General features: G+C 36.8%; 2 protein-coding genes across 3 annotated transcripts in view; both read right to left on the reverse strand.

Annotated features, from left to right (window-relative positions):
* The window catches only part of myom1a (myomesin 1a (skelemin)), a 58,755-nt gene extending 46,367 nt beyond the window's left edge, over positions 1 to 12,388 (reverse strand). The window contains exons 1-5 of one of the 2 annotated variants that reach the window (XM_062993953.1): positions 12,278 to 12,388; positions 12,070 to 12,083; positions 10,669 to 10,886; positions 2,912 to 3,046; positions 387 to 564 (exon numbers count right to left, since the gene is read on the reverse strand). In XM_062993953.1, coding sequence (XP_062850023.1) covers positions 387 to 564; positions 2,912 to 3,046; positions 10,669 to 10,817 — 462 coding nt within the window. In that variant the 5' untranslated portion in view covers positions 10,818 to 10,886; positions 12,070 to 12,083; positions 12,278 to 12,388. The remainder of the gene's footprint in view (positions 1 to 386; positions 565 to 2,911; positions 3,047 to 10,668; positions 10,887 to 12,069; positions 12,084 to 12,277) is intronic. The other variant, XM_062993954.1, reaches the window with a different exon arrangement.
* A 3,605-nt stretch (positions 12,389 to 15,993) lies between these two features.
* Positions 15,994 to 23,926, reverse strand: bag1 (BCL2 associated athanogene 1). The gene is made up of 7 exons (XM_062993080.1): positions 23,875 to 23,926; positions 19,479 to 19,604; positions 19,092 to 19,174; positions 18,885 to 18,998; positions 16,813 to 16,920; positions 16,654 to 16,716; positions 15,994 to 16,559 (listed from the first exon to the last, which is right to left on the reverse strand). Exons 1-7 carry the CDS (start codon positions 23,909 to 23,911, stop codon positions 16,470 to 16,472), a joined length of 621 nt encoding a protein of 206 aa, XP_062849150.1. The 5' UTR covers positions 23,912 to 23,926; the 3' UTR covers positions 15,994 to 16,469.
* Positions 23,927 to 24,977: the final 1,051 nt, after the last annotated feature.

Raw genomic sequence — 24,977 nt, forward strand, 5'->3', positions numbered from 1 at the left:
TTACATAAATCCATAAGCCAGGGGTATCCTTGGGAAATGCAGTATATGCACCTGTCAGGGCAAGAATCTAAAGGAACACCAATCTGTCAGAACTTCAGATGTACTGAAGCTTCACTCAAATTCACACTTAAATTCAGAAATAAGGGATGCTTATTTACATTTGGTCAAATAGTATACAGCATATATATTTTCCACATGCAATGAGAGAATTGTGGACTAATGTGTAAACCTTAATAAAAATACATGCACTCGTACATGTCTTAGACAGACAGACACAGATATAAAATCAGACAGATAGACTGAAAAGCAGACAGGCAGATAGTCAGAAAGGTAGATAGACAGACAGGCAATCAGACAGACATACAAAAAAAGTATAGAAGTATAACCTTTTTGCTCAGCGTAAGTTTCTCAGCAGACTCCCTTATGATCTTACTGTGGCTCTTCTTCACTAGTTTAATTTCATATTCAGAGTCTCTGGAGAAGAGGTTCTTCATGACCACGTAGCCCACACCCTCTTCTTTTTTCTCCTGCTGGCTCTCCATCAGCTCCTTTGTGGCTAAATGACTGATCAGACAAAATAACTTGCTTAAGGGTTGCAAAATGAGCACATTACTGTTTTTATGTTACTCCATTTAAATTTTTTGAAGGGTACTTTTTAATGAGGACCTATTTTGTCTCGGTTTAGTCACTGCCAATTTCTACTTATTACCTGTGTCTCCATTACACAGCATCTACAAATCTGAGAGTGTGTTCAAGTGCTTCTTAAACAGTTAAAGCCAGAGACTATTATTTTTTAAAAATAATCAAAATAGGTCAGATGAAACTCACTGGTTTTACACCAGATGTGATGCATGTTTTAAATTAAATTAGCACCATATATCAAGTTTCACCTTTAACAATCTGATAACACATTAACAAATGAAGAACAAATATAAGTTAATAGTAATTTATAGCCAAATGTAATAAATAAAGCAATTATTGGCATAATTAGCAGAGTAATGTATCTTATTAGTGGTGGCCCAGTAGCTTTGGTACCTAGCTACTGATCTTAAGGTCGATGGTTTAAGCCTTACACTGCCACTGTTGGGGCTTTAAGCAAGGCAATTAATCTATTGGTTGTTTGGATTGTATACTGTCTCAGTTGTAAGTTGCTTTGAATATAAAAAAAGTCCTTAGTAAATAAAGAATTGTAATTTTTATTGTATTTGTATTGTAATTTTTTTTTTCTATTTTATTTATGCATTTTCTCCCATTTTCTCCCAATTTAGCGTAGTCAGTTTGTCTTCCGCTGCTGGGGGATCCCTGATTGCATTCGAGGTGGGTATATTGCTGCTCACGTCTCCTCCGACCCACGTGCAGCCCTTAGTGGAACCCTTTTTCACCCATGCATTCTGTACAGGCACCTCTCTATCTGCTAATCAGGGTCCTTACACAGCGTTTGAAGGCCCCACCCACATAGTCTGGTCATCCCGCCCTAGCAGTAACGTGTCTGCTGCAGGCACTGTCAATTATGCCCGCTAGATGGCGCCCAGTCAACCATTGGCAATGCCGAGTTTCGAACCAAGGAGTTCCGAATCTTAGCGCTTTGTATTGTAATTTGTTAATGTATCTTATTTACATTTACATTTTTGGCATTTAGCAGACGCTTTTATCCAAAGTGACTTACAGTACCATGACAGTATATTGTCTAAGCAATTGAAGGTTAAGGGCCTTGCTCAAGGGCTCAACAGTGGCAACCTGGCAGTGGTGGGGCTTGAACCAGCGACCTTTCGATTACTAGTCGAGTACCTTAACTGCTAGGCTACAACTGCCTATTTAAAAGTATAATTTCCATGAAGACCGGCGTCTCAGCAGTGGCACCAACCTGGTCGAGTACCTTACATCACAAATGTTCCTCTGAATTAAATAACACAAATTTACATAGACACACTCCTAATGTGTCTAAATATGATCTTGTTTGTTGTGTATGCTATATGGACAAAAGTATTGGGACACCCCTTCTAATTATTAAATGTATGTGTTTTAGCCACAACAATTGCAAACCGGTGTAATAAATCAATTATATAAAATAATTATATGCATCCAACGTTGAAGCAAGAGTTTAGGGAAGGTCCTTTCCTGTTCCATCATGACTGTGCCTCTGAACAAAGCAAGGTCTAAAAAGACATGAAAAAAAGCTTGGTTTAAAGAAACTCCACTGAACAGCTTTGGAATGAACTGGACCATTAGTTGTAGCTTTCTTGTCCAACATTAGTGACCAGTCATAAAAATGCTCTTTTGGCTGACTGGACACAAATTCCCACATACTTCAAAGTCTTCTTGTAAGAGTGGCTGTTGTTATAGCTGAAAAGATCACCTAGAGGTCACAATGTTTTAATACCATTTGTTTGTGAAATGGGATGTCCAGAAAGCTTATGGTCAGATGTCCAAATACTTTCAGCCATATATTGTATGTGTGTGAAAGTAAAAGTAGCTTTTTACCACTGTTGCAGCCCAGTGTGGTTAAGCTGATTAAAAGATTAAAAATCACCAATTTAATTACTAAAAAGGTTTTTCCATGACATCACACATTAGTGTGTTGTTGTGTTGACCATGGTTGTGCAAAGCTCATTTTATTTTTATATACCAGACCATGGATGACTATCAGTGCATTAAAGTTTGTGTTTAGATGACTAATTAATTTTAACATAATAGGAAATAAACCAAAAGCTTTGACAATTAAATTATATATTGCAACCACTGCTGACAAAATATGACAAATGTGTGTGGATTTACCAAAACATTATCTGAATATTATAAAGTAATACAAACACTTTTTTGTGTTTTAAAATACATTAGGATGTACTAATGTAATTGGCCCATTTTTGTTACTTTTCTGTCAGGTATAGAAAGGAAAAATATAGAAAGTCACCTGCTTTTACAAACAGGTACCACGTATCCTATGACCGCGTCCATTTCATCCAGTGCCAGGCAGGCACACTTGTGAGTCTTGGGTAGAGAGCTAAGTTTCTTCTCCTGCTTCTTAGTGGATGCCTTCACCTTTACCCTAAACAACAGCCACCAGCAGTTAACCTAGACACAGTCTGGTCATCACTTTTATCATACACTGTATCATTATTTAAAATGCACTGGTTATTGTTACTTCGGTTGTTGTTATTTGAATAGAGTGTTAAGGATTTAACATTACATTGCACGTTACATGGTATGTAAGTGTCTTAGTGTTAGCTGGAGCATACATATGATTAATGTTAATTAATATAAAAACAATAAATGGGAAAGTATGAAAAAGCAGTACTAAAAAGCAATAAACACAATTAACAATGCAACATCTAGTAAATGGATTAATACAGCCTATCAAACAGCACATTTATTATAAGCTGCTATAAGCTGGCATTAAAGAAAAATTCAACCCAAATTACTTGCAATGTTAATATGTCCAATATGTATTTCATGACAGATTTCTTTATTTTAATCATTCAGTTTAACCATAATTTATAGGTCTGTTTCAACTTTTGAATACAGTTCCACACATTACCTCAAAAGGAAGCAGTCAAGCTTGCTAAACACCAAAATTGGTTGCAGGCCATGTCTACTAATTAATTTCAACTTCAAAATCTAAATTTGTTGTCTCTTTACTGTATCTCTACATTAGATCTTTGCCGATCACTGGAAACTAGTAAGGAAGAAACTGTTATTATATTTAAAATGTAATGCAATATTTACTGTACTTAAATGTAATACAATATTCATGTTACTTAATTACTTTATTTTAGTTTCCATTTTTGTCATATATTTGAAGATTGAATTTAAAGTACAACTTTAAAAATCAGACCATCAGAAATGTAGGTATTAAAATGTTCTCTTACTTATCACTGACGTGGTGTTTTGTACCTTACATTCTTAACCATTTAACTAAAAATTTATTAATAAATAAAAATGAATAGGCAGAATTGCAGCAGCAATGTCACACAACTGCAGTCTTCATGTGGGAATAACAAAAGCAGCATTAAGCAAGAAATTACAATAAAGTACATCACATTTCAGTAACAAGAATAATTTCAGTACTAATATACAAATGTATTTTAAAAAGTAAACTGCAGGAGGCAAGAAGCTGTTCAGCTCTTTTCATCCATTGCAGTTTTTATAAAATACCTTAAATAATAAGCATTGTATAAAATACATATCAGCTTTTGCCATGGTTCGAAGTTCCTGATTTTTTTTTCAAATGTATTCCAACTCCTGGTGTCCATATGGACGCTGTTCTTCCTATAATCCTGTCTTCTGTTTGGGTCTTTAGGCTTCTTAATGGCCAGTGTTCCTCTGAATGCATCTGTCCATTTAGTTGCTGGCAGTCCTCCTCCACTTTTATCTGAACTCTTCTAGGCATAATTGTCTTTTTCAATGAATTGGTTGTTCTCATCTGGGTTTTGTTGGTCATCTGGGTTTTAGTGACAGATTTGGATCCATTTGTTTGTCTTCTTTGCCAGCACCATAGTTCAAAGGCATCAAAATCCCTAGAGTCAGGTTTTTTTTATTGTCCAGATTTTACATCCTTATAGAACAACAGCAAATACTTTGTTTTGTGATTTGTTTAGTTGGGGAAAACAAATCATTACTTCTGTACATCTTTTAAAGTTCCTTCATTCTTTTTTTGCCGAGTGCTAGTCTGTGTTATATTTTCTGACTGCTGGATCCTTTGCTGGTCATTGATTCAAGTAGACAAAAGCTGTCCACCACTTCTACGTCTTCTTTATCAATGAAAAAGTTAGTGGTTTTTCATATTGTCATGACCTAAGTCCTCATTATATTGACCAAAAGGTTGTTGTTTCTGCCGCCAGTCTTTATGGTTGAACAGAAATAGTGACAGAATACACCCTTGTCTACTTTGCCAATATGAAACCAGTTTGTTTATCCATTTTCTGTTATGACTGTGGCTTGTTGATTGTAGAGATTCCTCATGATAACAATGAGATGCTGTAGTATTTATATATTTCTGAGGACACAATTTTGTGTTGTCAATAAAATTGCAAGCTTTGCTGAAATCAATGAAACACATGTTGACATCTGTCTTGAATTCCTTGGCTTTTTGTCAGCATACATCTGTGATGATTGTGTTATCTTTCAATGTAAGGTACTAGTCTTCTATCTTCAGCATAATTTCACTGCTGTCATATAAAGAACATTTGCTGGCATAGCTGATCAGCAGTGTAACTGAATCTCTTTCAGAATCTCGAAATAGGTTAAAACAATAGGTTGAAATACCTTGAAATAGTCAATGTTCAAGCTGTAATTGTTTTGTTTGCTTGAAAGTTGTGAAAGTAGTGAAAAACTCATTAGATCAAGATTAAGTTAGTCATTCTCCGCCATCATTCCTGTTTCCAACGATGCGTTGTTCAGTTGAATTCTGATTGATGTCAGTCAGTCATTCACAGCACGTTATCCTTCTGTCTTCTTGACATCCTTGTTTAATTTGGCCTAGGATCAATTTGTTCATCTTCTTTGCTGTCCAAAGTACTTGCACCAAAGTTCAAAGGCATCAACATTTCTTTTTTACTGTCCAGATTTCACATCCATGTAGAATGACAGTGAAGACCATAGTCTGGACAATTCTAAACTTCACAAATCATTACTGATTTACTAAACAACTACTGAAGATCTTTTAGTTCCTTTTCTTGTTTTCCCAAATGCTAGTCTCTGTTGTACTTCCTGACTGCTGGATCAGTCATTCACAGAACTGTACTCAATAACAGCTTTCTTGACATCCTTGTTCATGATGAAAGCCTTTTCATTTCTTCTTTTTGTTTTTGAGTAGTAGACAGAGTGTTCCTTTCAATTTTATTTGTGCAGGTTTTAGTCCTTTTTTCTTTCTTGTCAACCTAGAAACTAGGCTTTGCCAGGTCATACACACATGCTGTAGTCTGACAAATCTTAAGCTCTTCATCAATAGCAAGTTAAGTGCCTTCCAACCTAAGTGTCCCTCCATCTGGCACCATTTTGTCATTCTGTTGTTTCTTTCCAATTTTTTTTTTTGGTAGAGTACCATTAACAGTACCATTAAATTACCATTTATGTTATTGCCAGTGCCACCTCTGTGTCCATCTGTTTCTGACATCATTTTATTTTGCTGCTGCCCAATATAGGTGGTAGGTTTATTCTGGCACCTCTGCTAAGACATTTCTGCCATGGAAGACTTTGGCAGGAAATAAAACTGCAAACAGCATAGATCTTTGCTTCTCTAAAGCCCACAAGCCTTCTTGCCAAGTTGTAATCATGTAATATCAAATATAAGAAGTCACAAAATATCAAGACAACAATTTAAGAGCTTAGATCATAGTTGTCTGCTCCAGGTACATTAAATATCTCACTAAAAAAAGAAAAAGACATACTAAAAGACTGTAGAATGTAATGAGGCTACATACAGAGCTTTAGTGATATGAAGATAAAAACAAAAGATCATCTAAACTGGACAGCAGCAGGAGATAAACCTGTGGCATGCAAATGGCTCTGACCAGGCACGTGCACAGATAGACCCCTAGTGGTGCTCAAGCACCTGCCCTTTTGCCCTGGATGAGAAAAGTGCCCTTTCTGTTGGAACCCAATTTTTTTCTACAATCATTAATATTTAAAAATAAAAATTACCCTCTCTGTCATCAATTCCCCCAAAAGTGTTTTACTGTTTTACAAATTAGACAAGGTCACTAGTTTTGTTTAATTTAAATTCTTACTTATTTTGATGTAAAAGCCTGAAGAAAAAAAAGTATGAGCAAAAATATTTTGCAGGAAAATGTCAAGTAGCTCTCTCAGTAAAGTGTTGAAAATAAATACAAACATACAATATTTTATAATTACAGCATCCTGGACAAAACGCTGTGTAGGAAAAGTCACCTTTAGTCAAGGAGTTGTTTTCATGCAAGCATTTATACTAACATTTACATTTTTAGCATTTAGCAGACACTTTTATCCACAATGAGCGGAACATGATGAGCAAGTGAGGGTTAATGACCTTGCTCAGGGACCCAACAGTGGCAGCTTGGTGGTGGCAGGGCTTGAACTGGCAACTTTGTGTTTACTAGTCAGTACCTTAACCACTGAGCTATCACTGGCCTAGACCAATATACAGTGTATCACAAAAGTGAGTACACCCCTCACATTTCTGCAGATATTTAAGTATATCTTTTCATGGGACAACACTGACAAAATGACACTTTGAAAAGTAGTCTGTGTGCAGCTTATATAACAGTGTAAATTTATTCCTCCCTCAAAATAACTCAATATACAGCCATTAATGTCTAAACCACCGGCAACAAAAGTGAGTACACCCCTAAGAGACTACACCCCTAAATGTCCAAATTGAGCACTGCTTGTCATTTTCCCTCCCAAATGTCATGTGATTTGTTAGTGTTACTAGGTCTCAGGTGTGCATAGGGAGCAGGTGTGTTCAATTTAGTAGTACAGCTCTCACACTCTCTCATACTGGTCACTGAAAGTTCCAACTTGGCACCTCATGGCAGAGAACTCTCTGAGGATCTTAAAAGACGAATTGTTGCGCTACATGAAGATGGCCAAGGCTACAAGAAGATTGCCAACACCCTGAAACTGAGCTGCAGCACAGTGGCCAAGATCATCCAGCGTTTTAAAAGAGCAGGGTCCACTCAGAACAGACCTCGCGTTGGTCGTCCAAAGAAGCTGAGTGCACGTGCTCAGCGTCACATCCAACTGCTGTCTTTTAAAGATAGGCGCAGGAGTGCTGTCAGCATTGCTGCAGAGATTGAAAAGGTGGGGGGTCAGCCTGTCAGTGCTCAGACCATACGCTGCACACTACATCAAATTGGTCTGCATGGCTGTCACCCCAGAAGGAAGCCTCTTCTGAAGTCTCTACACAAGAAAGCCCGCAAACAGTTTGCTGAAGACATGTCAACAAAGGACATGGATTACTGGAACCATGTCCTATGGTCTGATGAGACCAAGATTAATTTGTTTGGTTCAGATGGTCTCAAGCATGTGTGGCGGCAATCAGGTGAGGAGTACAAAGATAAGTGTGTCATGCCTACAGTCAAGCATGGTGGTGGGAATGCCATGGTCTGGGGCTGCATGAGTGCAGCAGGTGTTGGGGAGTTACATTTCATTGAGGGACACATGAACTCCAATATGTACTGTGAAATACTGAAGCAGAGCATGATCCCCTCCCTCCGGAAACTGGGTCGCAGGGCAGTGTTCCAGCATGATAATGACCCCAAACACACCTCTAAGACGACCACTGCTTTATTGAAGAGGCTGAGGGTAAAGGTGATGGACTGGCCAAGCATGTCTCCAGACCTAAACCCAATAGAACATCTTTGGGGCATCCTCAAGCGGAAGGTGGAGGAGCGCAAAGTCTCGAATATCCGCCAGCTCCGTGATGTCGTCATGGAGGAGTGGAAAAGCATTCCAGTGGCAACCTGTGAAGCTCTGGTAAACTCCATGCCCAGGAGAGTTAAGGCAGTTCTGGAATGGTGGCCACACAAAATATTGACACTTCAGGAACTTTCACTAAGGGGTGTACTCACTTTTGTTGCCGGTGGTTTAGACATTAATGGCTGTATATTGAGTTATTTTGAGGGAACAATAAATTTACACTGTTATATAAGCTGCACACAGACTACTTTTCATTGTGTCAAAGTGTCATTTTGTCAGCGTTGTCCCATGAAAAGATATACTTAAATATCTGCAGAAATGTGAGGGGTGTACTCACTTTTGTGATACACTGTATGTAGAAGGCTAAATATAATGCTCTATAATATAGAAAAGCATACAAAAAATGATGAATAAATAGGAAAATGTTATTTAGCTGTCTATTTGATTTTATTGGCAGAATAATAGGCCCATTGTTAACATTAACTACCTAAAGTGGGTTTCTGATTTGAAATCAAAGGTAGATCTTAAGTTGAGCTATTTTTTGATGATTATTTAATATATTGTTTGATTATTAAAAAGCGTGCACAGTATGGCCTTGTTTTTGCCTGTTTTTCATTTATTTATGCAATTTGATAATTTGAGTTATTTGATTAGATGTGTAGTGATTGTGATAACAAAAATACAAATATCCTACTGTGTTTTTTTTAAATTATTTTATTACTAATTTTGGCAATGGGTGCCCTTTTTTTGGCTTGAGCACCTGCCCCCAAAAATGTCTGTGCACGTGCCTGGCTCTGACACATTTTCTCAACTGCCTGAGGAATTAGGCTTCTTGTTGATGACATGGTTAACAAATAGGAGCCTGTAATGCACAAAGCTCTGCTCTGTGGGGGAGATTTATTATTCATTTCTTGTATTGTCACAGCTTATCTTTGGAATACAACAGCATTTGGATTTAGTTTTCTTACTGAGCAGGATCAAAGTAGTATTTTTTAAGTGATTAAGGTTTAAATGTAGGGATTAACCACAGAGAAGACCAAATTAAATAGAATAAACTATACATATACTGTAAATATTCAGCAATGGTTCAAGCTATGATGTAGATATATAATGTTACAGAAGAAGAAAAGAAGTAAAGACCATGTGTTTAAAGTAAATACAACAACTGTTTCTGTGATGTTCCTACCCTAACAGTCATATAACACATTATAAGATGAGTAGTTACTTTAATTAAGGCAGTAAGGGCAGAAAACTTCACGTATTCTGCTTAGTACACAGCCAGACTGTACAGTTCCAGTACAGTAACAGGCCTCTGACCCCCTATATTCTGTGTCTCTGCAGCCATAAATACACTGGAAACCATTTATAACCTTGGCGCTTTACAGCAGAGAGGTTAAATTTCTTCTTCCAACAGGGTCATATGGAACAGTGCCCAACAAGCCAAGCTGTTGACTTTTGAGACACTGTAGCTTACATTAACACTTTACACTTAACAAAATTTCACCAAACCTTTCATTTAAAAAAAACATTAATCCAATCCATTTATCATAACAAAGCTATTTATCTTTAGTAACCACTTATTCTTAGACTTAGTAATGTTAGTATTAGTTGGTCTAAAAACAATAAGTCCCTGGACAGGGTGCCAATTCATCACCGGGCATAATATCAGAATTACAAACATTATTGCATCTACAGGATTGTAGCCACATATTAAAATTTGTTTTAGACCATGAAGCATTTTTGTGTGCCTGCTGGCTGTGACACAATAACAACCTGGTTTTCCTGCAACTCAATGTTTAAGATTTTGTCCTAGAATGTTTCATTACAGTGATTTAGGTCCAAAGCTTAAAAACAAGCAAGCAAGACTAGTGTGACAAAGATCCAAAAAACTAAAGAAGAACTACACCCATAAACCATAATTCCAGTAGTACGACTGCACTTAAAAAACAAACCAAAAACATTTGTTAAAATATTTGATTATAGGATTATAGGCAATATATGTATATTCGTTTCAATCTTTGATTAGGGAAACACGTCATACAGCACTACGACAAGTTAGGTATTTTGTATACACAGCATGTCAGGGATAAGGTGTTATTAGGAAAGCAGAATTTAGGTACACTGGCTTGAGCCATTATGAGGCAGGTTAAAGCAACATGATTAAAGGCACTGGCAGTGTAAGATGGCTTTCCAGGATCCTTTGAATAAGTAACTATGGGCTGCATGCTTCATCATAGAAGAGCACAGTGCCAGCTCCTCACTGGCTCTCCTTACCCCTTGCTGGTCATTTGAGTGGCGTAAGACAGGTGGCTAAAGGATGACAGTGAGCTTTGGTGATAGCTGCTCTCATAGTGTGTCTCCAGAGTCTGCCGCTGCTGCAGCTGCTGCTGCTGCTCCTGGTGCACTTTGGTAGATCCTGACATCCTGAGAGGATTGTGGCCAGTCGTTTGATTTCTAATATCCTGTTGGCCCCTTGCCCCCTCGATTTGTGGCTTCAGGTGTAATCACAATTAAAGATTAATTACTTTGTATAAACTGTTATATGTAAAGATGTTATAATTGCACTGTTTTAGGCTATTTCTAAGCTTTAAATATTTTAATATTTTGAAGTCAAATATACATAACCACAAAAAAGGTAGCAGCTCTTGTTTTAAAGTGATAAAATAATGGAAAAATAATATAGACAAATGATTAAAATTATTATTATGTTTAACAAATAGTGCAATGATTTTACTATAAAATGTTACAATGCATTAAAATAAAAATTATCTTTGAGAATTTTGCAAAGTTTAAAAATGTTGTGCACCTAACAACCACATATTCAATGAAAGCAAACATTTAAAAAAGATAAGTGAATTAGGTTAGCTTTAAATACATTTGATTGCTTAATTTTAATTTGAAAACAATATAATAACATGGCAACCTTGAAATTATGTCAATTATTAAGAAACTTCTGTATATTCTAATATTTACAGTATTTTGGTATATTTAAAATAGATGGCAAGGTATTTATTCATGCCAAGGAACACAAGACTTTGATGGTCAGGTTGTATAATCATGTGCATAATATTAAACTTATATTTACAATGTCAATGCATGTGGTAAACATTTGTAAGACGGGTATTTTTGGTTCTTAAATCAAAAGATGCTAGCTGTTTAACAAGCAGGTATGTCATGCTTCTATTTGTATGCAGTAAAATGATGCTGGAGTAATGGGCCTCTGTGAGCATGGTGTAATTTTCTAAACAGGTGAAAGGGAAACAAGTCAGCTCACCTTGTTTTTTTTTGCCAGCTGTTGTTTTTATGTCTTACATGTAATTTAATCCAATTGTATATACCTTTTTGTTATTAAGCTTTTTTAACCTTTAAATTTAGATAATGTGTAAATACACCGCCAGATATTTTATTCTTTAAAAGTTTTGGGTCTTTGACCCAAACATTCACTTAGTTCGCAAAAAGACTGTGGTTTTAAAATAGTGTAACTAACCACTTTAAAAAGGAACATCAATCTTAATGTATAATACAACTTTTATAAGCAGTGATTATAAGTACATTATCCTCACATAATATTGAAAGTACCACTACAATAACAAAAATAGTCCAGTGCTTGATACTGATTGAGCTTCAGCTGTCAATTTAAAAGCAACATTAAGTTATTACTTTATAAAAACTTACCTAAAGATTCCAATCTACAGATAACAAAAAACATATTTGATTATTTTAGAGATTGGGATCTTAAAACCATTTTGGAAAACATCAGACACCTTCAGACAACTTTTGTAATTTACAAAACATTAAACTAAGAAAGCAATTATTCATTCAGTTTCTTTACCCAATTTACAATTATCCAATCGTTCCAATGAATTTAAATGCTTTCTCTTACCAATCTCCAACTTTTGCAGGAGGAAAAAAAGGAGAGAAGTCCAGAAGAGGCTTTAATCCAGGCGGATGGTTGATGAGGAGCAGAGGAGCACAGTGCGCTACTACAGAGGATAAAAATACCGCTGGCACTCAGCAGTACTCGGACAGCCGCACTGAGACCTTGTATGGAGAGCAGCACGTTAAATTTAGCCCCCAGGCTACAGTTGTACACAGGGTTGCCATATTCACCCCCAACAATTTTAAGACAATAAAACTGTTCAAATTGCCTGCATTATGTAGATTTGCATTTAGTACGTTTTAATAACCTGCTTGAGATCCTATTTTCAATACCAAAGCACCTACTTCGAGTCACTGACTCGACTCACCAATGAGAGTCGGTTGTTTCTGCTCCAAAATTGCTTTTAGACCAGTAGTGTCGTCTGTTTGTACACTAATATTATGACTTATAAGCGATTAAAATTCAATGTATAGTAGTTTTTGGTAATGTGGTGTGAAAATCACAGAACCATCACAGAGAATAAGAACCATTCCAGCCTCTGAGAAGCTAACTAGCTATGTGGAAATCCCAAGGAGAAGTATGTCTGCAGTAAAATAAATGTTTCACTACTGAAATCTGGTGACCCAATTAATTATTCATTATGATTTTAACATCATGTCTTACACTTTGGTTTGATTATTATCAGTTCAGGTGGTTACAGGTTACACATGATTTATCATAACTTGCATGTCTTTTGACTGTGGGAGGAAACTGGACCTCCCAGAGGAAACCCACGCAGACACAGGGAGAACATGAAAACTCTATAAAGAAAGGACCCAGACTGCTCCACCTGGGAACCCTACATTAATTTCTACATGATACAGGTAATGACAGAAATTGCTTTGGCCAAAGCCTAAGCATGATTGGTCTTTCTGTGATGCAGTATGCAATATCTTTTATGATTAAATAGAAGCCCTCAGATGCTGAAATGATACTAAAATTATTCAAGCCAATTTAGTGCGACCTGTTTTTTGTGTATAGTTTTTTTTTTTTTATTAGGCCTAATTAGACCTATTTTTAGATCTTCATCTACTTCGTCCATTAACTATCAATATACTGCTTGTAATAATAAAAAAATAAAAAAACAAGAGACTTTAGTAGGGGTGTCTTTAGCCTCTAGAGTGCCCCAAGAATAAAAAAATTTAAATGACTATAATGCAATATCAAAAAATCTAAAACGCAAAGTGGACAATACTACAACAGATAATTAAACAACGAGTTTATTAATTTACTTATTAAGAATAATAACACTGCCACACGTATGAGGATACCAGACCATGAGCTAGTTGGACGCTAGTATGTGCTTTGAATACTGCCCGAAATACTAAAACCCTACGTTACAGTCTTTTTAAGCCAGGACAGTGCTAGCTGGCAGTCACTGGTGTTAGTATTTATATAAAGTCTGATCAGTTTGGCTCTTTAAAACCAAACTGCTATATCCTGCCATATTTAGCTACAAGTAAGTTTTACACTCAGTTTATAAACTCTACAAATTAAGCCCCTTCCTCTTGTTTCCTCTGGAGCCATGACTTAAAATCACATTTATTTATGCATTTAAAATAATGTAGGTTAAATCTTGCCTGGCACAGTAAGGACACAGCTGTTCTGCATCACAACAGATTGTAAAATATAAATAAAACAATAAGTACATATTCAGTTAATGTCAATATATAGCTCACAGATAGTTTATTTGATCTCAAAGCAAAATAATTCACACAAACATGATGCAATGTTTAGGGACCCTTAGTATTGTATCTCATTGTAGTTTCAATGTAAACCGACCTCACAGGTTTCTAGAGGTAATGTTTTAAATATGTTTACATCTCTATGTGATAAAAGTCTTGCATCAGGGTAACAATAAACCTACTACAGGACAAACAAGTTTCCAATAGGTTGTTTTTCCTACAAGCCTGGATGTTTTGCTAGTGCAGCATCAATAGTTATATTTATTCATTTTACACAAAACCATTATACGTTTAAGGATCTGTAAATAATACAACTGCTTATAAAATATTTTAAATGATGTGCCATGTGAATAGAAAGTAAAACTCTGTTTAATAAGTAATTATGGCATTCCCTATTTAACTGGTGATTTGAATATGAAGACAATTAATTTAATAAATGATAATTAACTCATTTTAAAAATAATCATATATGGATGGAAGAAATAGCACAAAATAGCACCTATAATGGATACAATTACTGTTGAAGATTTTCAGCATCTATCCACACACCATGGACATTCAGTGGACGTTCAGCAGTCTAATGTGCTAGCCCATTACCGCTCTTGAGCTTGTGACCGAGTTGTGCTATTGACCTGGCCGGGTGTCGCTTGAGTGTTGACGAGGTTCCTCATTGCTGCTGCAAGTGAGACCTGTGCTTGCTGGTTGCCTGCACAATAGGTAGATGATGCACTATGGTTCGCTGTGAGACTACACCTCTGGCAGGTAAAAACAAGACTTGCAAATGAGAACCAGGAATAACTAGCTTGGACAAATGGAGAAAAGAATATTTGAGGAATGTCTACAATCCGCTAAGCACGACAAAAATTTCAAATTTCCTTGCAAAAGCACCCAGGCCCAAACATTAACATTATAGCTGTTGATCAATGCTGGAACTGGAAATCAAAGATATTTTTTATTACCACACACCAGAATGCTGACACTCCACACACAAGCAAGTGGATTATAAGGATAATACAACTACGATTACATGTGTAATGATACTAGGACGGTGTTTATTCCTACACAAAATCTTTAAAATAACTGCAATCATTGTTGTAATGTTAAGTTTCAAGTCATTTAAATCCGAGAACAAAACTGGCATGAAATATCAGTAAAGCTGCACCGATCAGCCATAACATTAAAACCACCTCCTGGTTTCTACACTCACTGTCCATTTTATCAGCTCCACTTACCATATAGAAGCATCTTGTAGTTCTACAATTACTGACTGTAGTCCTTCTGTTTCTCTACATACCTTTTGTAACCTGCTTTCACCCTGTTCTTCAATGGTCAGGACCCTCACAGGACCACCACAGAGCAGGTATTATTTAGGTGGTGGATGATTTCCAGCACTGCAGTGACAATGACAGGTGTGTGTTAGTGTGTGTTGTGCTGGTATGAGTGGATCAGACACAGCAGCGCTGCTGGAGTTTTTAAATACCGTGTCCACTCACTGTCCACTCTATTAGACACTCCTACCTAGTTGGTCCACCTTGTAGATGTAAAGTCAGAGACGATCGCTCATCTATTGCTGCTGTTTGAGTTGGTCAACTTCTGGACCTTCATCAGTGGTCACAGGATGCTGCCCATGGGGCGCTGTTGGCTGGATATTTTTGGTTGGTGGACTATTCTCAGTCCAGACGTGACAGTAAGGTGTTTAAAAACTCCATCAGCACTGCTGTGTCTGATCCACTCATACCAGCACAACACACACTAACACACCACCACCTTGTCAGTGTCACTGCAGTGCTGAGAATGATCCACCACCCAAATAATACCTGCTCTGTAGTGGTCCTGGATGAGTCCTGACCATTGAAGGGCAGCATAAAAGGGGGCTAACAAAGCATGCAGAGAAACAGATGGACTACAGTCAGTAATTGTAGAACTACAAAGTGCTTCTATATGGTAAGTGGAGCTGATAAAATGGACAGTGAGTGTTGAAACAAAGAGGTGGTTTTAATGTTATGGTTGATCGATGTATATCGTTGCTGCCAACCTCTACAGGAATCAGAATAAAAAAACCTTTATGAAAAAACTTAAGCACCACAAGCTCTTGACCATGCTAAATTGCTATGCTGTTAACATATTCTAAGTGTAATTGTATGGGTAACAAAGTCCTTATAAAGACATTACCTGAGCAGTAATTTTGCAAGGTTAAAATCAATAATTTATGTTTTAGATGAGGTGCTTGGTTCTACCAACTAATATTTATCAACAAGATAGAACATTGCATTGCAGTGCACTGTACGCTGCTGCATTTACTTCCAGCATCTGATGTTCTAATATACTGCAAACATTTCTAGATTGCACATTGTAGGACAGACAGGATAAATAAACCCAGCTGAATCGGCTCCATCATTGAAGCTCAGTGTGATTCTTTATCAGTCGCTCACAGAGCAAATCTTAAAGTAACCACCCGTGTTAGCTTGTCACTAATCTGTCAGGGCTAAATTCTTAGTCTGAATCTTTGCCAAATGATCTGAAATTCCAGCTTCAATCTTGTCACACTGGGCAAGAAACCCCTGTAAAAATACAAGAACATTCATAGTGAGATTTGCCATAATAAAACTGTATCACAAATCAACATATAATTTAAATAAAGATGTACAACTTTACCTGCACACTTTTTACAAGTCCTTTTTTCTTCATTCGACAATCACTGAAATTCTCCGGCACACTCTGCAGATAGTCAGAAAATAGTCCTACTATTGTTAATCCATTAAATCAAATGGAGAATGGTTTGATTAACTATTAATATGGTTTGAACATAATCACAATTGCATCAATCTGCTCAAGAATCTTCATGAGCTGCTCTGCAGCAACCTTCACTCTTTGGTCGAGTTTGTTAAGAGCTTCAGCCTGTAAATCCTTTGCTAAAAAGCCCTGAAAAGATAGAAGCTATTTTAAATAGGGGTGTACAAGCTGGTCATTTTAATATCCTAAAAACTTTAATTCAAAAGTAGGGTGTGACTTTCTATAGCCAATAAAACTGACAAGTAAAATTTACCTAATAATGTCTGAACCTGACAAGACTAACATTTTATTTATTATTATTTATAAATAAATAATAATACATAGTTTAAAAAGTTTTTAATTATTTTTTTAAAAGTCACAGAGCCACTAGTGGGGCTAAATCTTTGTAATAATTCCCATATACAGGGGTTGGACAATGAAACTGAAACACCTGGTTTTAGACCACAGTAATTTATTAGTATGGTGTAGGGCCTCCTTTTGCGGCCAATACAGCGTCAATTCGTCTTGGAAATGATATATACAAGTCCTGCACAGTGGTCAGAGGGATTTTAAGCCATTCTTCTTGCAGGATAGTGGCCAGGTCACTACGTGATGCTGGTGGAGGAAAACGTTTCCTGACTCGCTTCTCCAAAACACCCCAAAGTGGCTCAATAATATTTAGATCTGGTGACTGTGCAGGCCATGGGAGATGTTCAACTTCACTTTCATGTTCATCAAACCAATCTTTCACCAGTCTTGCTGTGTGTATTGGTGCATTGTCATCCTGATACACGGCACCGCCTTCAGGATACAATGTTTGAACCATTGGATGCACATGGTCCTCCAGAATGGTTCGGTAGTCCTTGGCAGTGACGCGCCCATCTAGCACAAGTATTGGGCCAAGGGAATGCCATGATATGGCAGCCCAAACCATCACTGATCCACCCCCATGCTTCACTCTGGGCATGCAACAGTCTGGGTGGTACGCTTCTTTGGGGCTTCTCCACACCGTAACTCTCCCGGATGTGGGGAAAACAGTAAAGGTGGACTCATCAGAGAACAATACATGTTTCACATTGTCCACAGCCCAAGATTTGCGCTCCTTGCACCATTGAAACCGACGTTTGGCATTGGCACGAGTGACCAAAGGTTTGGCTATAGCAGCCCGGCCGTGTATATTGACCCTGTGGAGCTCCCGACGGACAGTTCTGGTGGAAACAGGAGAGTTGAGGTGCACATTTAATTCTGCCGTGATTTGGGCAGCCGTGGTTTTATGTTTTTTGCATACAATCCGGGTTAGCACCCGAACATCTCTTTCAGACAGCTTCCTCTTGCGTCCACAGTTAATCCTGTTGGATGTGGTTTGTCCTTCTTGGTGGTATGCTGACATTACCCTGGATACCGTGGCTCTTGATACATCACAAAGACTTGCTGTCTTGGTCACAGATGCGCCAGCAAGACATGCACCAACAATTTGTCCTTTTTTGAACTCTGGTATGTCACCCATAATGTTGTGTGCATTGCAATATTTTAAGCAAAACTGTGCTCTTACCCTGCTAATTGAACCTTCACACTCTGCTCTTACTGGTGCAATGTGCAATTAATGAAGATTGGCCACCAGACAGTCCAATTTAGCCATGAAACCTCCCACACTAAAATGACAGGTGTTTCAGTTTCATTGTCCAACCCCTGTATATTCTTATATAGAAAGATTAAAGTCACATACAGATATCTGAGGTATTTACATTTTTGGCATTTAGCAGAAACTTTTATCCAAAGCAACTTACAATTGGGACTGAATACAGTGCAAGCAATTGGGGGTTAGGAGCCATGCTCATGCTTTAAAGGTGGCAACTTGGCATTCGTGGGGCTTGAATCAGGGACCTTCTGACCACTAATCCAGTATCTCAATTGCTGAGCTGCCACTGCACCGATAGTAAGGCTGTATTGCATATTTGTGGTTCCTGTTAGCCGAAGGTGGTGTTAAGTTTTTCTGTAATCTGAATTTGCTTTAATATAAATCTAAGTTTTAAAATAAAAGTAAAAAGGTATAAATCAATGCACCTACTTTTTGTAAAAACAGGAACATTTAATATAACTGAATGCATACTTACATTTTTTAGTCCTGTCAATTCACCATCCACTTTTTCAAGCTTCTTGGCGGTCTGTTCCACCGACTTCTCGATTTCTTTAAGCTTTTTTAGTTCAACCTCCTCCTCTGGACTATTCTGGCAAGTAACAGGTTAGATCATACACATTTTTATTACCACTGGTGAAAACTAAATGATAAATAATTGAAAAACTGATTCACACTGTCTTACCCTCTTCCCAATCATCATAAGTTTACAGCCTTGCTTGATTCCCAAACTGGACAGACATTCATCCAACTCCTTTAAGGATTTTCCTAGAGCATAAAAACAAAAGAAAAGCACAATTAATTTAATCAATTATGATGAACTAATTTTTTAAATAATCCAATATGGATGGAAGAAATATCACAAAATAGCACCTATAATAGATATAATTACTGTTGAAGCATTCATCCACACACCATTAAAGTGAGGTTTGTTTGTAGGCATTCTTTTTAAATCGAGTTATTTAAATGTATTACAATTATGTACTCAAATTCATAAAATACTATTTAAGACTGAGACTTAAAAAGCCATGAACACCTGAAGTGCATTATGTTTTATGTCAGAGTGTGTTACCTTTAAAAATGATTTTCTGTGTAGGCACTGGAACTCCTGTTGCTTGTGCCAAAGCTTCAGATAAATGCTTAAGTAAAGGTTCATGTCCATCCTGTCCTGATACTGTGATGTTGTGTTTAATAGCACCTAAGAACAATATAGAAGCACTGTTACTATACATCATGCAAGTACAGATGCAATAGGAAACATTTAACCCTCTAGAAAAAACAAGGATTAATAACTTTTGTCCCAATTACAATTACAATCACCTGTTGACATCACCTGTCTAAAATCACATTATTTTATTAACCTCGTTACTAGCCCTAAATTGCCCCTATCCCAGACAAATATGAAATATTTTGGATTTATACTGTCTGTAAATGTAAGACATGTAAGAAGCTCTTTATTTTTTATTTGCATTTTCCATACTGTCCCAACTTTTTTGTGATTTGGGGTTGTAACATTGGTAACTTAATAACCACCCTTAATTTGCTTCAGCTGTGATATATAAACTGCACACAGAGATTCAAGTGCTTAAGGTGTGTGTAAATCGTCGGGTTTCTGTGAGACTCAGTTGTTCTACTAGACCATTTTTCTAATTGTAAATTTCTGGTGGGATGAAATGGGAGAAATGTGTTTGTGATTGAATCCGGTAAAGTTTATCCAGCTTATGTAATAAGTGCAAAAGGCCTTCTTTGCTAACTAGGGATGTCAATGAAAAACGGTTACCAACAAAATAAGTCAAAGTCTGATTAATGCTGTTGGTTAGATACGTCTTTCCCAACAGATGTGGCTTGATTTCAATTAATAGAGCAGCAAAAGACCTCAAATAGAAAGAGTGCTGATTTGAAACACACCCAATCCACCCACAGTGTGCATGCGCCAGTTTTGCGCCACATTAAAACATTTTAATCCCATCAGGGAAGCTTTATGAATTTACATTATTTAAATCATGAACGATGAACGTGTTAATCTCTGCACATGTGTACCTTGTGTGTAATGTTTAAAAAAAGTTTATATACCCACTGTATCTCATTTTGTGATTAGCATGTTTAATTACCTTCTGCAATGAACTGTAATGATTTGTAAATTGTGGGTCCTTATACGTCCAGTTTTGTGTCCTTCAAACTAGGGCTGGGCGATTTTGCCAAAAAAAAAAAAAAAAAAAAAAAAAAAAAACTCGATTATTTTAAAATTATACCCGATTGTCGATTACGATTTCGATTTTTTTTGTTCTTGTATAATGCAATTAAAATAAGACTCAAATTTCTTTTTTTGCATTGTAATTAAAGGCTGCAGAAGGCAAAAATAGTAACAGCACCACCTATAATTATCCTTTTAAGGGACTCAAACTTTAACAATAACGATATCACAATAATTAACAATAATTAGAACAAAATAGATCTAAATTATCTATATCCTTATCTATCTATATCTAAGAATAGCTCACAAATAACTTTTATTTTAAATAATGTTCAGCAGAACCTCCTTACATTAGGAAAAATACTACAAAAAGTTCTTTACAGGTTTCTTAAAAGGAACACGAGCCTGTACTGTGCTGCTTCCACCACTGAGTGAGTCTGTATCAGTATCTACACTGGGGGGGCATCAAGTGATCACTCAGCTCAGCTTTGATTTTATCCTCTTGTGATTTGGAGGGTGGATACAACATTTTAAACATTTAAGGATGTGTAATGTGTCATTTTAGTCCCATAAAACCTTCAAACTGTATTAACCACTATTATGTGTCGTAGAATGATTCGATTCTATTGAACGGCCCTTTAAGCCAAAATAAAGGAACCGATTCGCGCATTTGGGAGTCGTTACATACATACGGCTCTTTAAAAGGAACCGAGACAAAAGATCCGACTCCCTATCGCAGAATTCACTGCAGCAGTTTCCCAGACGCGATTTTTTTACTCAGTAACAGATGTGATTTAAAATGTAGCGAATTACAATTCTTAGTACAAAACTTACTTAAGTAAAATTACAGGCTGTTATATCTACTTTAAAAAGTACAAGTACACAAAACAACGACTCAATCACAGTAACGCGAGTAAATGTAATTCGTTACTTTCCTGATCGCGCTCATCGGCTCCGTATTTTGATTCAGTTCAGCGGTGTTTGATTCAGTGAATCTTAATTAAACTCTTCTGTTTGTGTCTCGTTTTGCCGATCGTGTTTGCGCTCCTTATTACTGAATCTAACCGTTACCGTGTATAATCCTTGTTGTCTTCCGTTTACTGTTTTGGGTTACGCTGGTTTTGGACTCTACCTGATTTTGTACACTGTTTTCGCCCTTTTTATATTACACTTTCCCACTTTCCTTAATTCATGCGAATTAACCGAATTAATCGTTAAAATCGCCCAGCCCTACTTCAAACTATGTTCAATCAGTGTAAAAAGCAACAGGTGAACTCCAATTAAGTTCCAGACTTATCTCAAAGATAAAGCAAACATGATGCACCTGACCATTTGGAGTGCCACAGCAAAGTGTCTAAATACCTTTGTCAATAAGAAATTTTTGTATTTTGGAAAAACTACAACATGTTTTACCTGGGTGAGTAAATCATTATAGGTGGCCAAATGTAGATTGATAGGTAAGACTGGCAACTATGTTTATCCAAAATCAAACCCAGAACACAAATTGTGCAAAAAGTCAGAGGTTCTGAATACTTGATGAATCCATTGCATATACAAAATAATACAATTGATTAGTTAAAAAAAATAAACAGTTTTAAAATGGTTAGAAGTCTTTTTTTATTTACAATTTTCGTAATTAGGCTTGTGGGTTATTATTTTTTTAAGCGAATATGCCAAAAAAGAAGACAAACCCCAAGCCATCTTGGAAAAAGTTGGTAAACCCGGTCATTCAAATCCAGACTTATCCAGGATCTTCAGTACATGGCGTCTAGAAAATTGCAGCTATACACCGATCAACCATAACATTAAAACCACCTCCTTGTTTCTACACTCACTGTCCATTTTATCAGCTCCACCTACCATATAGAAGCACTTTGTAGTTCTACAATTACTGACTGTGACTTCTCTGCATGCTTTGTTAGCTGCTTTCACCCTGTTCTTCAATGGTCAGGGCCACTACATAGTAGGTATTATTTGGGTGGTGGATCATTCTCAGCACTGCAGTGACACTGACATGGAGGTGGTGTGTTAGTGTGTGTTGTGCTGGTATGAGTGGATCAGACACAGCAGTGCTGATGGAGTTTTTAAACACCTCACTGTCACTGCTAGACTGAGAATAGTCCACCAACCAAAAATATATCCAGCCAACAGCGCCCCATGGGCAGGGTCCTGTGACCACTGATGAAGGTCTAGAAGATGACCAACTCAAACAGCAGCAATAGATGAGCGATCGTCTCTGACTTTACATCTACACGGTGGAACAACTAGGTAGGAGTGTCTAATAGAGTGGACATTGAGTGGACACGGTATTTAAAAACTCCAGCAGCGCTGCTGGTCAATGAAGCTGATAAAATGGACAGTGAGTGTAGAAACAAGGAGGTGGTTTTAATGTTATGGCTGATCGGTGTATAACTAAAGCATTTAATAATTGCATATGATAATTACCCACCTCTTTACTAAGCACTTAAGCTGACTTGTACTTATTTACTAACATCTTGTTCCATCCTTTTCCATTTCCCAAAAAAAAAAAAAAAAAAAAAAAAAAAAAAAAAAAAAAACACTTTGGTTCTAACAGGTTTTAGCAGATTTGTGTTCTTCGACTGTTGTTTACCTAAACTTGAGAAATGAAATGTTTACTTTGGAAGCACTTCTGTAAGTCGCTCTGGATAAGAGCGTCTGCTAAATGCTGAAAATGTAAATTACATATAATAATTACATATAATTAACCTTTATTATTAAAATAAAAATATTTAAACGCAAATCAGTTAACAAGTAAACACCGTGTGTATCTCTTAACATTCAAATACGATCCGCTCTTATTTACCGGTGTAATGTAAGTAAATACAGAAGAAAGTAAAAAACAGTAGTTGGTGAGTGAAGTGAAGATGAACATGCGCTGTATGGATTACTGTTAACTGCATCCTCAGTCCTGATGTCAAACGGGGGTATTGTTTTTATTATTGCAGATTTTACAGGATTAAACAAGTTTGCGTTTAAAATGCAAGTAAGCAATTTTTTCTAGCGATTGAAGCTATGCTGTGTCCTCACACTGACGTACAGATGCAAAAAGAAAAATGTACGGAATATCGTGATCTTAAATCAACACATACTAAAATACAAAACACAAGCTGGTATGTAGGATAATCCAGGTTCAAAAAGCAAGCTAGCACTTAGCGAACACTCGCTTCTTAATATTTTTGTTTACGAATGAACAAACAAAACAACTATATTGTATTAATGTGTAGGAAGACATGAAAGAGTTTACGTTATTTACCATGAGTTACTGTCACTGTAACCGAGCTGTCCGCCATGTTTGTAAAGCCTAGGAAAGGTTGTGACGTAAGAAGGGTTGCTCGCTATCGTTTTCTTCGACACTGCCACTCAGTGGAGAAAACGGGAATATATACATTCAACTACGTCATTTTAACTATTTTTTCATCCTGGTCAGGGTCGTGGTGGCCTTAGGCCACCTGGAAACGGCGCAAGGCTGGAATATATGGAGCTAATTTTGTGCCAAAACTTCGCAAATAAACAGAACGTATTCTGTAAATATGATACGATTTGCAAACAAACACAACACGATCTACAAATAAAAAACACTATTTGCAAACAAACACAACACGATCTACAAATAAAAAACGCTATTTGTAAACAAACACAACACGATCTACAAATAAAAAACACGACTATCTAACGCACACAATGTGATTTACAAATACAAAAGCTGTTCCGCAAATGCCGTTCGTGAATCACGTGACTTTTGGCTGCACTGTTCTGGCGCTTGTGTCACAGTGTCAGATTTTCTCACAAATACATCCAGACTCGTACAAATGCGTCGCACCTGAGCAGTAGGGGCCGCTGTGGGTCCACGTTACAACATGTGAATGAGCGAGAAGAAGCCACTGTTAATTTATCCGAGCATTTGTCTATAATTCTGTGCTACTTTTGCCTGCTTTATTTCTGCTAGCGGTTAGTTAGTTTTAATTTTTATGGTTATAGTTAAAGTGTTTTTCATACAACTAGGGAAGCCAATCGTTTTTAAATAGCTATCTGTGACCTTAACATCACGGAACATTGCAGTTAAGTAGAAGGTTGGGTCTAATAAAGTTCATTACTGACTAAATGTGTTGAGCATTTTTTACGTTATCTTGTACTTAACTGTTTTTATAAGTAAAACTATTTTTGTTGCTGCTCCCTTGCCAGTTCTGTTCTAATTATTTTTCCTTATATCTATCTATCTCTCTCTCTCTCTCTCTCTCTCTCTCAATTCAATTCAATTCAAAAAGTGCTTTATTAGCATGACAAATATTCACATTTGTATTGCCAAAGCGCATTTACAAACTAGATAATAAATGAAAAAAAAAATAATAATAATTG

Source organism: Trichomycterus rosablanca, chromosome 4 (genome assembly GCF_030014385.1).
Source record: "Trichomycterus rosablanca isolate fTriRos1 chromosome 4, fTriRos1.hap1, whole genome shotgun sequence".
NCBI lineage: Eukaryota > Metazoa > Chordata > Actinopteri > Siluriformes > Trichomycteridae > Trichomycterus > Trichomycterus rosablanca.

Excerpts from the sequence above, each read along its gene's own strand:
- bag1 (XM_062993080.1), bottom strand. The coding sequence starts at position 23,911 with ATGGCGGACAGCTCGGTTACAGTGACAGTAACTCATG. Across the intron at positions 16,921-18,884 it reads AATTGACAGGACTAAAAAAT|GGCTTTTTAGCAAAGGATTT; the intron begins GTAAGTATGCAT and ends CTATCTTTTCAG. Across the intron at positions 16,560-16,653 it reads GACTTGTAAAAAGTGTGCAG|GGGTTTCTTGCCCAGTGTGA; the intron begins GTAAAGTTGTAC and ends GTATTTTTACAG.